Below are 16,337 nucleotides of genomic sequence, written 5' to 3'. Positions count from 1 at the left end.
CTCACTGTGTGTTACCATCAAGTTACAACATTTAAGTGAACAACGTTTATTGTTAAAAGTCAAGTTTGACATTTCCAACACATTGCTTTGCCCTCACTTTCAAACGTACATGCAGACAAAACAAGCACCAATGTAACGTTCACTTCTGACATAAGTAACATCACACCCAGAGTAAGTTCAAGGAAATACATACTTCTATGCTGTGAAGGTTAAACTAAACAGATGTTATGCTTTAACCTCTGTGCAACAAAAGTGAAGTGTTAAGCATGAGATGTAGTTTACACTGTAACACAGGCAGAGAAATAAATGCGTATACATGCTGTTCAATTAGTTGACCCTTTGGACAAAGTCGAAGCCCTCCATATGGTGTACAGAGGGGTGAGTGAGCTGTGAGGACCTGTGTGCACCCTTATGGCGGTCGCACCGAGCAGATGGGCCACATAATACAGCCATGTTCAAACAAGAGGTAGAGTGTCCCCTCTGAATATTTAGTAGCAGCTTCCCACTGATCCGTTTAAGAATCTTAAGGTCTCGGCTACATCTACATCCATAGATCCTCCTCTGAAACCTCAGCAACAGAATGAGGAACAGAGGGGTCCCGTTGTAATGTGTGAGTACAATCTGTAAACAGGTGTGTGTGTGTGTGTGTGTGTGTGTGTGTGTGTGTGTGTGAAATAAAGAGAGAGAGGCCATCAGTGCAGTGCAAGAGTCTGTGCATATCTAGAGAACAAAAGCATGTGAGAGACATCAAAGAGAGGCAAGATGGCTGCTGGCTTTAACCTCTGTCTGAGAACAGCAACTCCTTTTTAGTTTGAGATTTAAATTATTTACAAGAGGACCATTACAAAAACGAATCCCGTCCTGTATGCTCAGAGAGTTTTCCATCAAAATCCCACTAGTGTCTTCCCACCTAGTCCTCCACTGTCAGAAGTCCCAGTCGTCCACCTCCAGGTGGCTGAGACCCGACTCCAGACTGGCCAGTCCAGAGGGAGAGTCCTGCGGCTGGGAACTCTCAAAGCTGGTGATTGGTGACACGGGCCGCAACAGCTCAGGCAGCGCCTCTGAGGGCCGGCGTTTGATCTGAAAATGGGAAAAAGTTTGGAGGATAATCTTTAAATATTACTTTTAATTTCCATGTCACCACACAGTAAATTTAGATGCATTTTAGAACTTTGGAAAACACCTGTATGTATTTCAACACCTGAAAGACCTGTTTCAACCAGAAGTACAGTAAGTTAAAGGAATACACTCAGAAAGGAAATGAAATTTGCTTTTAGCTACTGAGCTAGAAGATAGTTTCTTGTACTAGAGGTAAATGTGCAAAGGTAACACTTAGTAAATTGGTAGGAAGTGTAGTCATTTTCGTGAGTCAGGCTTAGTCTTGTATTTTACACACCTGTTTGAAGAAAGGATGGCCTACGAGAGTGGTGGCAGATGGTCTGAAAAAGGAAATCAAAGGGAAAACGATTAATGTCTTGAACTTAAAATATTCTGTATGTCCTCTACAATATTTAAGCATTCAGGAAGACAAAAGCCAACCTCTTTTCTGGGTCTCGCTGTAAACACAGCTCCACAAAGGCGTGGAAGTGCGAGGAAAATGTGCGGTTGTAGGGGTGCCCTCCTGATGAAGAGGAGGGATCTCCGTTGGAATGGCGAATACCTCCAGCTCCTGGACCCTCACAGATTCCGGAGTCAGCCCCAGAGCAAGATGGTTTCATGGACAGCTCCTCTGGTGGGATCGTGGTGGTGTCCAGCAAACATGGGACCGTCCCATTTAGCTTCTCCAGCAGCATCTGTGAAAGTGAAGTGGATATTGATAGAGTGAGTTTACCCACCCTTTGATTTCAGGAAAACCACTTACCTTTGAATTTACTAGAAATGGCCATGTCATCAATGTACAGGTTTTAAAACTGAGCAAGCTTAATTTCACCAGTTTGTCATTTTGTCACTAAGTTAATGGTTACAGACAGATCAGGTGATGCAGAGGAGCAGGTATGGAGTTCCTCCCTCTCTTCTCACCTGTGTAGCTGGCATGTCTTTGAAGGGCACGTGTCCATTTGCTAGTTCACAAGCCGTGATGCCGAGGCTGTAGATGTCTGACCGAGAGTCGTAGCCCTGCAGGTTCTGAAGAGAAACATTCACATATGAAACTAAATGCACTATTTTACTTCTGATTTATTTTAGTTCTGCTGATAAATGCAGCATAGAGAGCTGTTACTGTTGAACTTTGACTTCAAAACAGCTTTTCCAAAACTTGTGGAAGACGGACAGAAACAGACAGGGTGCAAAATTCACTTTTTTGTCCACTGGCCAAATGGCTAGTAAATGTTCAAATTTTATAAGCCATTCAATGCATTGCCATTGTTTTAGACTGATGAGTGAAGCAAATCTTCCATCCACTTGCACATTTTACCCGCATTTGGCGAGCAGATGATGCTATTTTTGTACCTTGGCCTGAAGACCGTATTATCACATTAAGGAATGGAGTATCATACCTGCTGCAGCACCTCAGGGCTGAGCCACGGCAGCACCTTGACGCTGTACTGGGGGAAGTCGTGGACAACTTTGGCCCTCTGGCCATGTCGGATCAGACTGAAGATGCTCCTTAGACCTGACATGCAGACCTGTCCGTCTGCTGAGATCAACACATGGCTGGCCTTCACACTCCTACAAATAACCGAAGACAGTTACGACACTGAATGTCACATTGGCCTGTATTTACAAATAAGACTCGCGGGTTGATTTATCAGTACCACAAGTTTATTAAATTGCAATGTAAGTTTAAGCCCAGATCAATAATAAACTGCATACTGTGCAAGACAGAGACACTGGCTTGTCTCCAACGATGACATAATGACTCCTGACTCCTTCCCCAACCAGTTAGTCCTGTCAGTGACCAAGTAATACTACAGTGGCTGATGACTTTATGCAGCACTTTTAAAATTCCTGATAACTGTTTGAATATGTCTGTTATTTTTGTTTGACCAGAATAACTCCTCCAGTATCACCTGGGAGGATCTTATGCAACAGCCCAATCCTGTCTATCTATAAAACCTGCTACAAGACCTCCTCCACCCTCCCCTAGACCTAATTATATTTCATTAGTTTGGTTTTCGGTGCAGGGTTTTAGTGTTCAGTGACAGCAATTCCAGGACAAACATTTAATATTTCTTGATTTTGTTTAATTTTGATTTAATGTGTATACTATATGTGATACAAAAAGTCATTAAAACTCAAACCAGTTGTGAAGGTGTATCTTACCGGTGCACATATCCCATGTGGTGGATGTATTCGAGTGCTTTGAGCATGCCCAGCAAAATGTATGCAATAGTCAGCTCAGTCATACCATCAGCGAAATGTGTGCAGATCAGATCTCTGGCTGACCCTGAAACATCATAAACACAGATCACCAAGATGAAATGCTGTTCTCTGTAACTACAGGCTACTTTAAAATATTGTTTATTACGTACAATAACATACAGCGACAGTTTAAGTGTTTTACCTACCATAAGCCATGAAGGGGGTGATGACCCACAGTTCATTCTCAGCTATAAAGACGCTCTTGTAGGGTAGAATACTGGAGTGGTGAAACAACTTCGACACATGTAGTTCGCCCTGGGAGCCGAAGAAAAGGAAATTATATCTTATTATATCAAGACGACAGGCAGAGAGGAAAAGATGATTTTTAATCTAATTAGGCATCAAAGGGTGAGCAGGAAAGACAGGAAACGTAATCAGAACAAAGACACAATGGTTACATAAGTGTTCCCAATGCAACACTGAGATGAAAGAAGGGGAATTTATTAGGAACAGTATAGAGGCAACGACTAATGGGGAGCTGAGTCATTGCAGAGCGATGGGATTGAGTGCTGAGTGAGTGCAGACCTGCAGGTAGGTGACCATGTCATTAGTGCATGACTCCAAGTCAATCCGTCGGATGGCTACGTGCTCCCCGGTGGGTCTGTATCGAGCCAAGTTCACTGTCATCAAGTCATCCAAGCCCCGGCCTACAACACAGACACTTTCATTTAAAAAACTATTCATGTCAAGTATCCTGCAGTCTTTGGTGTTTGAGTATTTACATTGTAAAGACACCAAACAAATGCATATCTTGGCAATATTGCTGTTTAGCTACCGTCCAAAATCTGCATTGTGAAGTGAAATAATAACATTTTTCACTTCAAAAAATTGTGATGTTTTGAAGAAACTGCATTCCCCTGCTGTTCGTGAGTTATGGTATTTACAGAACATCATGATGTCACAGTGAAGCCGACCTTTAACCTTTTGGATATACAATGTCATCACTTCATCATTTTATCCTATCAGACACTTGTGTGAAATTTTGTCAGCATATGAATTCTTGAGTTCTTGAGCCAAAAATATGTTTTGTGAGGTTACAGAGACTTAGAGCTTTGGCAACCAAATTCCAATGAGTTTGTTCTTGAGTCCAGGTGGACATTTGTTTTAAATTTGAGGAGACTCCCATAAGCCCTTCTTGAGATATCACATTCACAAGAATGAGACGGACTTAAGGCTACAGTGACCTTGAGCTTTGACCACCAAATTCTAATCAGAACATTTGTGCCAAATTTGAAGCAATTCGCCGGACATGTTCTTTAGATATCGCATTTACAAGAATGAGGTAAACCAGGTTGCTGTGACCTTGACCACCAAAATCTAATCAGTTCATCGCTGAGTCCAGGTGGATGTTTTTGCCAAATTTAAAGGAATTTTGTGAAAACATAATGCCTTCTGCCATGGCTATCCCAGACTTGGGTGCATAAAAACTGAACACATTGTGTAGGTCTGAAATCAATGTAAGCAGCCAAGTCCAGATGTGTCTTTGCCTGTACATACCGATAACAGTAAGGAGCTCGTAGGAGCTGCTGTCAGGGAGGAAGCTGCCCATCGTGTCCCGACGTGGGAGGGAGGTCAGGCTCTCCTGGCTGTCCTCATGGGCCTGGAGGGTAGAGGGGAGAAAACAGAATGAATGAAGATCTGACACTTGACTTTACTTGCTACAGTGCAGGACTGTGTTAAACAGCTTGTGAGTGACTACCGCAGGGTTTGTCATACACTACCATTCAAAAGTTTGTAATCTCCTACAAGTAAAGCTTGACTGGGTACAGTCAGATGTCTGAGTGGACTATTCTATAGATTGGATTGGTCTTTCCTGCTTTTAGGTTGTAGAAAATCCTCTTTACAAACACATGTTATTTTGTGTGAAGGGTTAGTTTTCTACATGGAGAACAAAATGCTGTACAATGATTCAGCCAGACTGATAACTGGAGGGGCAGAAAGAGACAAAGGTCTCTCCGCGCAACAGTTCAATATGAATAGAGGAAATCAGCAGTCATTGGTAAAGGAAACTGGAGGCTTAGCATGAAAACATACGCAGATTTAAACAGGATCAGGTTCCTGTTTCAGTGTCAAGTGCACAATAACGCCTAAATATTGGAAACGGGTCAGGGAATATCAGCTAGACATACTGTGGACTGACAAATCACAGTTCAAACCTGTTCAGTCTAACCACTCAGTAGACTGCAGGGGGCCCAAAGAAAAAAAACAACATCCCAAAATATTCAGAGCCCAGTTGCACCATTGTGGTTCGATCATTATTGAACCACAATGGTGCAACTGGGCTCTGAATATTTTGGGATGTGCTTTTATGCTTTTATGGACTGGAATAGAAACAGTATTCTCCCCTGTAATGCAACACTGGAGTTGGAGGTCAACTGGAGGTCGCAATTCTTCTTTTGGGTGCCAAAATGATTTCAAATGAAATTGATACTTTTAATGTCTACATTTACACTGTTTTTATCTCTATCAAAATAGTTATCATTGAAGGAGAGGAGATAAACATCAATATAATAGCTGATTCCAAACTTTTGAACAATTGTGTATGTGTGAGAACTGTTAACAGATCACCAAAGGGCACACTGAGGTGTGTTAACAGTGTGTGTGTTAGCGTGACCCCTGGCAATAGCCAAAAAAAAAAAAAAACAGGAATCAGAAGACATTAGTAACACATACTGACACTCAAAACATCACCAGCAAACTATGTAGTGAATATTTACTGAAGGTCTAGTGATTGAAACATGTTCCAAAACCTTAGATCCACTCAATATAAAACAGTGCATGTTATTTTAATAATCAAAGACAGTTCAAATTTATCAGTATTCGTGAAACATTAATAGCAGATGAACTACTGCAACTATATTATTATTATGAACAGAATAGTGTTTAATTAAACTCTTTTTAGACATGTGCATCACAAACACGTGTCGAGAAGAGTTAATATTCTCTGCAGTGAGGACTCCTGAATTCCATCAATTTATCACCATTCAAATGATGGAAATGGACAGATTGCAGTAGCAAGCTGTGGAAAATGAAAGCAAGCTCTATGAATATTTGGATTGTTTCCATGGTGACCAGAATGAAGATGTACATTCAAAATAGAATAGTGAACTTCCTTGAGTATCATTGTATTCTACGGGCCATAGGTGGCTTTACGATCAACATCAGAGACCCACGCAAAAAGTGTGAAAGGTATCCTCACAGATAAAACCAAAAGTTGCTCCATGTGTGCAGAGTTCTCTAAATGTGTGAAGCCACATGACACCTTCTGCCATACATAAACTTTACAGAGTGTACATTAAAACTGGCATGACGGCAAAGCCAAACATGCAATGGCAGCAATCAGTTACAGGAACGTCTGTATCACATGGGTCACTGTACAAACTGCCATTGTGATCAGATTCAGAAGGGGTTGCCATGCATTGCAAAAGCTGAACACATGGAACTCCATCCACCTACAGCCTGCGGGGACACACAGTGCCTGACATCAAAGTGGGACACTATCAGTTAGCCATCAACTCAACAAACGGCCGTCGGCACAGACAGGCAGTGTCAAAAGACTCACAACACAAAGTTAGACTTTTAGTGAGGTGACACCAAAATCCAAACAGTGCAGTTATCCGGAACAAAGCATTTTAACAGCACACTGAGGACTAAGACAGGACTATTTGGACAGGCTTTGTAAAGGATTATTTATTCTCTTCCAGAGGAGTAAAGCTTGACAACACTCTACTGTTTCCCCATCTTCCCAAACAGAAGCCCTGCATGTGAGTGAGGTGAGATGTCCTTCTAAGAGCGTGAGTCATGAGCTGGACTCTCATGCATACATAAATGTGCAAAGCCTCAGGGGGAGGTTTTTGGATTTCTGATATAAATCTGTGTGCGCACATACACATGCATGCACGCACATTCACAAAGGGCAAGTGGGGGATGACGATGACAGGAGTACCACACTTACTTTCCTGTGAGAGACTCCCTGAGCTTGCTCTGGGGTAGAAAAACCACATCAATGACATAAAGACATGTACAAACACAAAACAAGAGAAGGATCGGTATTTAGAGCAGCTCTTGAATTGGGGAGTGCAGCATCTCGCAGTGGGAATATGCAGCACACTGCAGAATGTGATAGATATCCATTGCTGGTTGCCCTGTCACTTACAGGATTTGTCTGAACCAGCAGCTTCAGCTTTAAGGTGACCTCCCACAAAGTGACGCATTATTATCAGTACAGATAGTTTGTGGGCATATGATTTAACTGAAGCTACGCGGCAACTACAAAAAATAATTCTCACCGTAAAGTGCCTACATCTGCATAAAAGGCTTAACCAAATACTTTCTTACCAAAGCAGACGAGGGAAAAAAAAAGAAAAACAATCTAGCTAAACCCTGCAGGTTCTTCCCAGATATTATGTAAGGCAATGGGAATACAGCACAGCCAAAACAGAAATGATACACTTGAACAAACATGCAACATTGAGCAATGACCTGCCGGCAGGAAAATGGAAAATGACGCAAAGCTTGCAAAGAAATAAAGCATAATCCACCCCAGAACCTTTAATCCATAATATGCAAAAGCTGCAATAATGTGCCAAAAATCATAGTGATAATTAATGAGAAGAAACATCACACAGATAAAGAGCCACAAACATGGTGTCTTTAGGTGTTAGGACACCTAAAAAGGCTTCATATTGTATTTGCAAACTACAGTTATGTATTTGACCCTCTCTCCCTGCTTTCACTTACAGTTTAGTGCTTCATATTTCTTATCAGAACCATATGTGATCTTGGGATTTAATGTATCATAGCAAAATAAACCAACACCATTAGGCACAGAATGAAAATACTACCAGCCATTGATAAATGTAGCTTTTGGCTGCTTGGCTATTTTGGAAAGAAATCGACAGACAGTAGTTCAAATGTTCCAGACAGTTTTAAAAATAACCTGGTTGGTAAAAACACTGAACCATTCAGGCCTTGCTGTGCTTTTCTTAATGAGTAAATTTTTTGAGCAAATGTTTGAATTTGAAAATGCATCTTCTCAGGACTCAGAACATTATTTGCTTGGTTTGAGCCAAGACCAATTTAATTGTTTATGTGTTCTTTTATGAACATACAACCAATCTAATCAGCCCTGCAGTGGTCTACAGGACAGATTTATGACGAAAGGTGGGTGGTTCAATTCACAGACTATTAAGAAAAGCTTCTTCATAAACTGTAACTTAATCTACAATCCTTCTATAGAATCAGCTCTGTAGCCAACAGTGGATTACTAATTTAAGTAGAATGTATCCCAAACTGTATAGTTATTAAATTCACCCTTTTAGATCCAATACCAGCCATTTTCTACCTTGTTTGTTTTTTGATAAAACTGGGTGAACTTAAGTGTAGCTATGGTGGTCTTCGGATCCACCCCACTATGAAACATTAAATAAAGTTTGCCAGCAGGGAGATTTATGACCTTCTGTATACGGGAGTGTCTTTGTGAGGGTTTCATTCAGGTATCTGTACATGTATCAATCAGCCCTGAGGTACATCACTAAATCCAGCTTTAGGACCCACCATTGTACCTTATACAGTATGGTAGACTGGTCATCCCTCTCTTTGCGTAGGTTACAACACAGGTAGAGTCTAGTATATAGGATCTAGTATATAAAATTTCCAACTTACCTAAGACAGTTTTTATCATTGCAAAGCAATTATACGCTTAGGTCACACAAATGACTTCGGTTTAAAGTGGCTTTTACCAGGACAGAGGATGCTGGCAAATCAACGGTCCCTAGTCCTGGAATAATCTGGAGGCCAAGCTCAAACTCAAGACCCTTACCTCTTCAAACTTACAATTAAGAAAGAGGTCACTGATAGCTGTGGCTGTTTCGATCAACGAACAAATTCTAGACTAAATATTGTTGCCTTGTTAATGCACTGTATTATGAAATGTATTTTGACATATTTATTGTCACTGTGTGATTTGATGTTTCTCCTGTTTGTGTTTGATACTGTTGTTTGACCCTGTCTTGGTTAGGTCTCACTTGCAAAAGAGATTTTAATCTCAATGTGACTTCCTAGTTTAGTTATAAAGTTTATATATAGATAGAAACATATAGATTTCCTCTGAGCTGTCTGGAGCCCTGGTACATAAAATACAAAACATAAAAAGGCAAAACTAAGCCTCACATTTGTTCAATCATATTTCCTACTGTGACAAAAATATCATATACATGTTGTAAGAACAAACATTAAAAGCTATATAGATATATTACTGTGACTGTGATTATTCCCAAATTGGACTGCTATGGTAATGCTACCAAGCAACACATCAACCAACGAAAAACATGTGTATCCTACTTGCATTTAACACTGATGTGAAAGGTTTTCACAATTATCAGCTCTTTTTATAGTAATTTCATTATAGCATCAGTGGAAACTAGCACATGCTGGTTTAAAGCTTGGCACCTAACTGAATTCTCCACTCTGCTGTATCCATATTTGAAGAGCCAAAAGTTCTGATTAAATTCAGATTTTATTGCTCCAAAAAGCAAATGTGGTTTAACACATGAGTTACCACAAATTTAGGTGCAACGGCAAATAAAAATATTTGCAAGCCAAAAACAACTTTGCAACCCTTTCACATGCAAGAGAAACACATTCACAAGAAGCATTAAATAAAATGGCACAGACTTTTTATGTGACAAGCCCACATGAGACATTAATTACAGGGTGAGTTTGTTTGTGCCATCCTCTGATAAATTATTGTAGCAAACAGAAACAATGAGGCAGTAACGCTTAAGACTGGTAACAGATGACTAACTGACTGGATAGAAAACTGTCATTATTATAATTTAAGGACGACGTCTGAGAAGCAAAGCAACCACTCACTTAGAGCAAAGCTTCAACTACAGCAGAATGTTGTTTTCTGTTTGTGCTTGTGAAAGGCCTAATGTTTATTTTGTTGTATCTCAGTTGTATCTTGGACCTCACCTCCAAATAACTCCAAATCCCGCAGGCTCTCCACACTCAGTTTCTCAGTTACCCAACGCTGACAGACACAGAGGGTTAATAACAGACATGGACAGAAGAGAGAAAATGCAAGCAAGAATAAGGGAATGTTCCACAGAGACATATTCAAAGCTGCTGAATAAAGATGATTCACATTGACTTTCTAATTTGCAGCTGTAAAAGTGTTCTGTCCCTTTTATGGAAGAGAAAATTATAGAAAGCTCATTTTTAGAAAAGCCAAGCAATTTCCTGTCTTGTTTGTGAGCAGTGTGCTGAGCAAGAAGGCAAACTGTAATTATATCTAATATATATATATACATATATATACACACACACACACACATATATATATTTTATATATAGATATAGATATATATATATATATATATATATATATATATACACAGTACAGGCCAAAAGTTTGGACACACCTTCTCATTCAATGCGTTTTCTTTATTTTCATGACTATTTACATTGTAGATTCTCACTGAAGGCATCAAAACTATGAATGAACACATGTGGAGTTATGTACTTAACAAAAAAGGTGAAATAACTGAAAACATGTTTTATATTCTAGTTTCTTCAAAATAGCCACCCTTTGCTCTGATTACTGCTTTGCACACTCTTGGCATTCTCTCCATGAGCTTCAAGAGGTAGTCACCTGAAATGGTTTTCCAACAGTCTTGAAGGAGTTCCCAGAGGTGTTTAGCACTTGTTGGCCCCTTTGCCTTCACTCTGCGGTCCAGCTCACCCCAAACCATCTCGATTGGGTTCAGGTCCGGTGACTGTGGAGGCCAGGTCATCTGCCACAGCACTCCATCACTCTCCTTCTTGGTCAAATAGCCCTTACACGGCCTGGAGGTGTGTTTGGGGTCATTGTCCTGTTGAAAAATAAATGATCGTCCAACTAAACGCAAACCGGATGGGATGGCATGTCGCTGCAGGATGCTGTGGTAGCCATGCTGGTTCAGTGTGCCTTCAATTTTGAATAAATCCCCAACAGTGTCACCAGCAAAACACCCCCACACCATCACACCTCCTCCTCCATGCTTCACAGTGGGAACCAGGCATGTGGAATCCATCCGTTCACCTTTTCTGCGTCTCACAAAGACACAGTGGTTGGAACCAAAGATCTCAAATTTGGACTCATCAGACCAAAGCACAGATTTCCACTGGTCTAATGTCCATTCCTTGTGTTTCTTGGCCCAAACAAATCTCTTCTGCTTGTTGCCTCTCCTTAGCAGTGGTTTCCTAGCAGCTATTTGACCATGAAGGCCTGATTCGCGCAGTCTCCTCAGTTCCTAGAACAGTTGTTCTAGAGATGGGTCTGCTGCTAGAACTCTGTGTGGCATTCATCTGGTCTCTGATCTGAGCTACTGTTAACTTGCGATTTCTGAGGCTGGTGACTCGGATGAACTTATCCTCAGAAGCAGAGGTGACTTTTGGTCTTCCTTTCCTGGGTCGGTCCTCATGTGTGCCAGTTTCGTTGTAGCGCTTGATGGTTTTTGCGACTCCACTTGGGGACACATTTAAAGTTTTTGCAATTTTCCAGACTGACTGACCTTCATTTCTTAAAGTAATGATGGCCACTCGTTTTTCTTTAGTTAGCTGATTGGTTCTTGCCATAATATGAATTTTAACAGTTGTCCAATAGGGCTGTCGGCTGTGTATTAACCTGACTTCTGCACAACACAACTGATGGTCCCAACCCCATTGATAAAGCAAGAAATTCCACTAATTAACCCTGATAAGGCACACCTGTGAAGTGGAAACCATTTCAGGTGACTACCTCTTGAAGCTCATGGAGAGAATGCCAAGAGTGTGCAAAGCAGTAATCAGAGCAAAGGGTGGCTATTTTGAAGAAACTAGAATATAAAACATGTTTTCAGTTATTTCACCTTTTTTTGTTAAGTACATAACTCCACATGTGTTCATTCATAGTTTTGATGCCTTCAGTGAGAATCTACAATGTAAAAAGTCATGAAAATAAAGAAAACGCATTGAATGAGAAGGTGTGTCCAAACTTTTGGCCTGTACTGTATATATATATATATATATATATATATATATATATATATATATATATATATATATATATATATATATATATATTTCTGCCTTTGTGATTTGCAAAACTCCAATCCAGAGACTTAATTCTGTAATCTGATTATCAAACAAACTAATCTATTAAAAAAACATACAAGTACTGCAGATTTAATCCCAGATCTCTAGGCTTACATCTTATCTTTAAACCAGCCTATGTCTAAAATAAGAGGTACTTGGCAAACACTTACAAGAAAAGACATGGATCCTCTTGAGTGTGTTACATATGAAATGTTGAAAACCCGGCCAGGGAATCCCTGTGAAGACAAATGAAAAAAACTGTGATTGGGAAGATGCCTCAGTTTGATCTCCCTGTGCTGGGAGGTTAATCTAGCATGCTATCATTACTATCTGATTTGATTTGGAGTTATTTCCCTCTGTTAGCAGAATATTTGTGTGCATCCAAAAGCATACACTGTTTCACGTACATAACAAAATACAACATTAAACCAAACAACAACAAAAACACCCACTACAAACATATTATCAGACATTATGAATAAGTAGCTACAGTGTCATCACTTACTGTCACATTCAATTGTTAGTCTACACTGAGACCTACTCTAAACCAAAATTCTGATATAAAAGAGATATAAAAAAGATTCTGCAGTTTGTTTAGTCGAGCCCGTGGTACTGTAAATCTTCTGCTGAATGGCAAAAACTGATATTCGTTAAATAAAATATAAGAGGGGTATGATGTAATATTACCAGCCAAAGACAGAGACAGCATTCTTTTAGTAAAGGCAGTTTGAAAACTTGATTTGAGCATGTGACCCACAATCTTTAAGCAGCTACAAAACCATTTAGCCAGTCTAGCTTTCAGATGAACAGAGAGACACTTGTACCATACACTGAATCCATAATGCATAACATTCTGTATTATAGAAAAACACTAACAGAGTGTTTGCTCCGAAGAACCTTGGTTGTTTAGGTAATAATACATTGCCGTAATTTACAACAAATATAATATATAGTTATACAGTACAGGCCAAAAGTTTGGACACACCTTCTCATTCAATGCGTTTTCTTTATTTTCATGACTATTTACATTGTAGATTCTCACTGAAGGCATCAAAACTATGAATGAACACATGTGGAGTTATGTACTTAACAAAAAAAGGTGAAATAACTGAAAACATGTTTTATATTCTAGTTTCTTCAAAATAGCCACCCTTTGCTCTGATTACTGCTTTTCACACTCTTGGCATTCTCTCGATGAGCTTCAAGAGGTAGTCACCTGAAATGGTTTCCACTTCACAGGTGTGCCTTATCAGGGTTAATTAGTGGAATTTCTTGCTTTATCAATGGGGTTGGGACCATCAGTTGTGTTGTGCAGAAGTCAGGTTAATACACAGCCGACAGCCCTATTGGACAACTGTTAAAATTCATATTATGGCAAGAACCAATCAGCTAACTAAAGAAAAACGAGTGGCCATCATTACTTTAAGAAATGAAGGTCAGTCAGTCTGGAAAATTGCAAAAACTTTAAATGTGTCCCCAAGTGGAGTCGCAAAAACCATCAAGCGCTACAACGAAACTGGCACACATGAGGACCGACCCAGGAAAGGAAGACCAAAAGTCACCTCTGCTTCTGAGGATAAGTTCATCCGAGTCACCAGCCTCAGAAATCGCAAGTTAACAGCAGCTCAGATCAGACACCAGATGAATGGCACACAGAGTTCTAGCAGCAGACCCATCTCTAGAACAACTGTTAAGAGGAGACTGCGCGAATCAGGCCTTCATGGTCAAATAGCTGCTAGGAAACCACTGCTAAGGAGAGGCAACAAGCAGAAGAGATTTGTTTGGGCCAAGAAACACAAGGAATGGACATTAGACCAGTGGAAATCTGTGCTTTGGTCTGATGAGTCCAAATTTGAGATCTTTGGTTCCAACCGCTGTGTCTTTGTGAGACGCAGAAAAGGTGAACGGATGGATTCCACATGCCTGGTTCCCACTGTGAAGCATGGAGGAGGAGGTGTGATGGTGTGGGGGTGTTTTGCTGGTGACACTGTTGGGGATTTATTCAAAATTGAAGGCACACCGAACCAGCATGGCTACCACAGCATCCTGCAGCGACATGCCATCCCATCCGGTTTGCATTTAGTTGGACGATCATTTATTTTTCAACAGGACAATGACCCCAAACACACCTCCAGGCTGTGTAAGGGCTATTTGACCAAGAAGGAGAGTGATGGAGTGCTGTGGCAGATGACCTGGCCTCCACAGTCACTGGACCTGAACCCAATCGAGATGGTTTGGGGTGAGCTGGACCGCAGAGTGAAGGCAAAGGGGCCAACAAGTGCTAAACACCTCTGGGAACTCCTTCAAGACTGTTGGAAAACCATTTCAGGTGACTACCTCTTGAAGCTCATGGAGAGAATGCCAAGAGTGTGCAAAGCAGTAATCAGAGCAAAGGGTGGCTATTTTGAAGAAACTAGAATATAAAACATGTTTTCAGTTATTTCACCTTTTTTTGTTAAGAACATAACTCCACATGTGTTCATTCATAGTTTTGATGCCTTCAGTGAGAATCTACAATGTAAATAGTCATGAAAATAAAGAAAACGCATTGAATGAGAAGGTGTGTCCAAACTTTTGGCCTGTACTGTATGTGAACTCCATGATAAAGTAGCATTCACATAAATGCCTAAATATTTAAACTTGTTCAAACTGTGTGTCATGGACAGTAACTGGTGGAGAATAAGACTGGAAGACCAAAGACTATTTCTTGTGTCTACTTTGGATTAATAATAAATTAACTGCTCTCAAACCACACCACTCATCAGTCAGGGCTGATGAATACTAGGATCATCTGCAATGCCAAACAAGTGTCATCTGAAAACTTCAATATAAACAAATTTGTAATATCAGTTTTACTATTGTCTGTATGAAGTGTAAAAATTACCTGCGGTGCTCCTCAGTCTGTAATAACAGGAGATGAGATCTAATACACATCTAAGGTGTCATTCTATGAGGCAGCCCCCTCACTCTGACATCTCTCCATCCATTCATACATCCTGTTTGTTTGTATATGTGTGTATTTCGGCCTGCGTGTGGTGTGTGTGTGTGTGTGTGTGTGTGTGTGTGTTTGAATAGTGGAGTGGAAAAAATTAATTTCCCCTCCCCATATTAAGTATACCTTCCTTCCTTTTTTAACTATATATACTCTGTTTGTAGGAAATAAATGGTACCACTGAATCAGGTGAGAATAAACTTTTCATAGACTCATCTTTGTCAGTGAGAGCTACTATTATCACTCCACTTTTCTGTAGGATAAATATAATATCCTGAAAAACAGCACACACAGAAAGCAAAGCATAAAACGTCTTTGAACTGCCTGAGTGAAATGACACATCAACTTGGCTTGCCCTACGCAAATCATGCATATAAATCTTTAGTTATTAAAGTGATTATTAACCTTGTATTGCAAAGTAAAGTCTACCAGCCAGATGATCTCTCAGCAGTTAGTGATGGCTTGAGCGTTATCTTTATTCATGCTGATTTTGAGGCTGAAACCAATCAACAGTCACGCTTTAATAATGGTGGTTAATATACAAACCCAAAGACGCTGACTTTAAATGACAGCATACGAAGAAAAATCACTAACTTATATCAGAAACGTCACAGGCAGAGCTGCTCGCTAATGGAGGGCGCAGGCTAGCAATTACCGTTAGTTAAAGCAGCTACCTTGACTTATTTTAGCAGCAATTAACGGCTTTATTTTAACGTCTTAGTAACTTACCTTTACAATGTTTGGAACAGCGGTGGCTGGTTGGAGTTACATTATATTTTAGGATAACTTCTTCAGCTAGCCATCCTCTCCAGCGGGATGTTTCTGGCAGCTCTCCACTACGCTTTCTTGGTTGAGCGCCGTCGTCGCG

The 16,337-nt window shown here is 40.3% G+C and overlaps 1 protein-coding gene across 3 annotated transcripts; it reads right to left on the bottom strand.

Moving 5' to 3' along the window:
- Positions 1 to 30: 30 nt before the first annotated feature.
- strada (STE20 related adaptor alpha) lies at positions 31 to 16,336 on the bottom strand. Of its 3 annotated transcripts, XM_033645006.2 has the most exons (13): positions 16,199 to 16,336; positions 12,648 to 12,713; positions 10,336 to 10,393; positions 7,316 to 7,344; positions 4,858 to 4,960; positions 3,886 to 4,007; positions 3,507 to 3,615; positions 3,262 to 3,385; positions 2,496 to 2,667; positions 2,020 to 2,124; positions 1,540 to 1,793; positions 1,397 to 1,439; positions 31 to 1,080 (listed from the first exon to the last, which is right to left on the bottom strand). In XM_033645006.2, the coding sequence occupies exons 2-13, from the start codon at positions 12,657 to 12,659 to the stop codon at positions 925 to 927; spliced, it is 1,287 nt and encodes a 428-aa protein (XP_033500897.1). In that variant the 5' UTR covers positions 12,660 to 12,713; positions 16,199 to 16,336; the 3' UTR covers positions 31 to 924. The 3 variants fall into 3 exon arrangements, with proteins under 3 accessions (XP_033500897.1, XP_033500899.1, XP_033500898.1); XM_033645008.2 differs by lacking the exon at positions 7,316 to 7,344 and having other exon boundaries at positions 16,199 to 16,325; XM_033645007.2 differs by lacking the exons at positions 7,316 to 7,344; positions 10,336 to 10,393.
- Position 16,337: the final 1 nt, after the last annotated feature.

The sequence above is a fragment of the Epinephelus lanceolatus genome, chromosome 18, assembly GCF_041903045.1.
Source record: "Epinephelus lanceolatus isolate andai-2023 chromosome 18, ASM4190304v1, whole genome shotgun sequence".
NCBI lineage: Eukaryota > Metazoa > Chordata > Actinopteri > Perciformes > Serranidae > Epinephelus > Epinephelus lanceolatus.
The sequence above is the reverse complement of the archived record's forward strand: the minus strand, read 5'-3'. Positions and strand labels throughout refer to the sequence as shown.

Coding starts and splice junctions, on each gene's coding strand:
- strada (XM_033645006.2), bottom strand. Junction 4,961..7,315: donor AGGGAGTCTCTCACAGGAAA/GTAAGTGTGGTA, acceptor TCTACCCTCCAG/GCCCATGAGGACAGCCAGGA. Junction 4,008..4,857: donor CGAGCTCCTTACTGTTATCG/GTATGTACAGGC, acceptor TCTGTGTTGTAG/GCCGGGGCTTGGATGACTTG.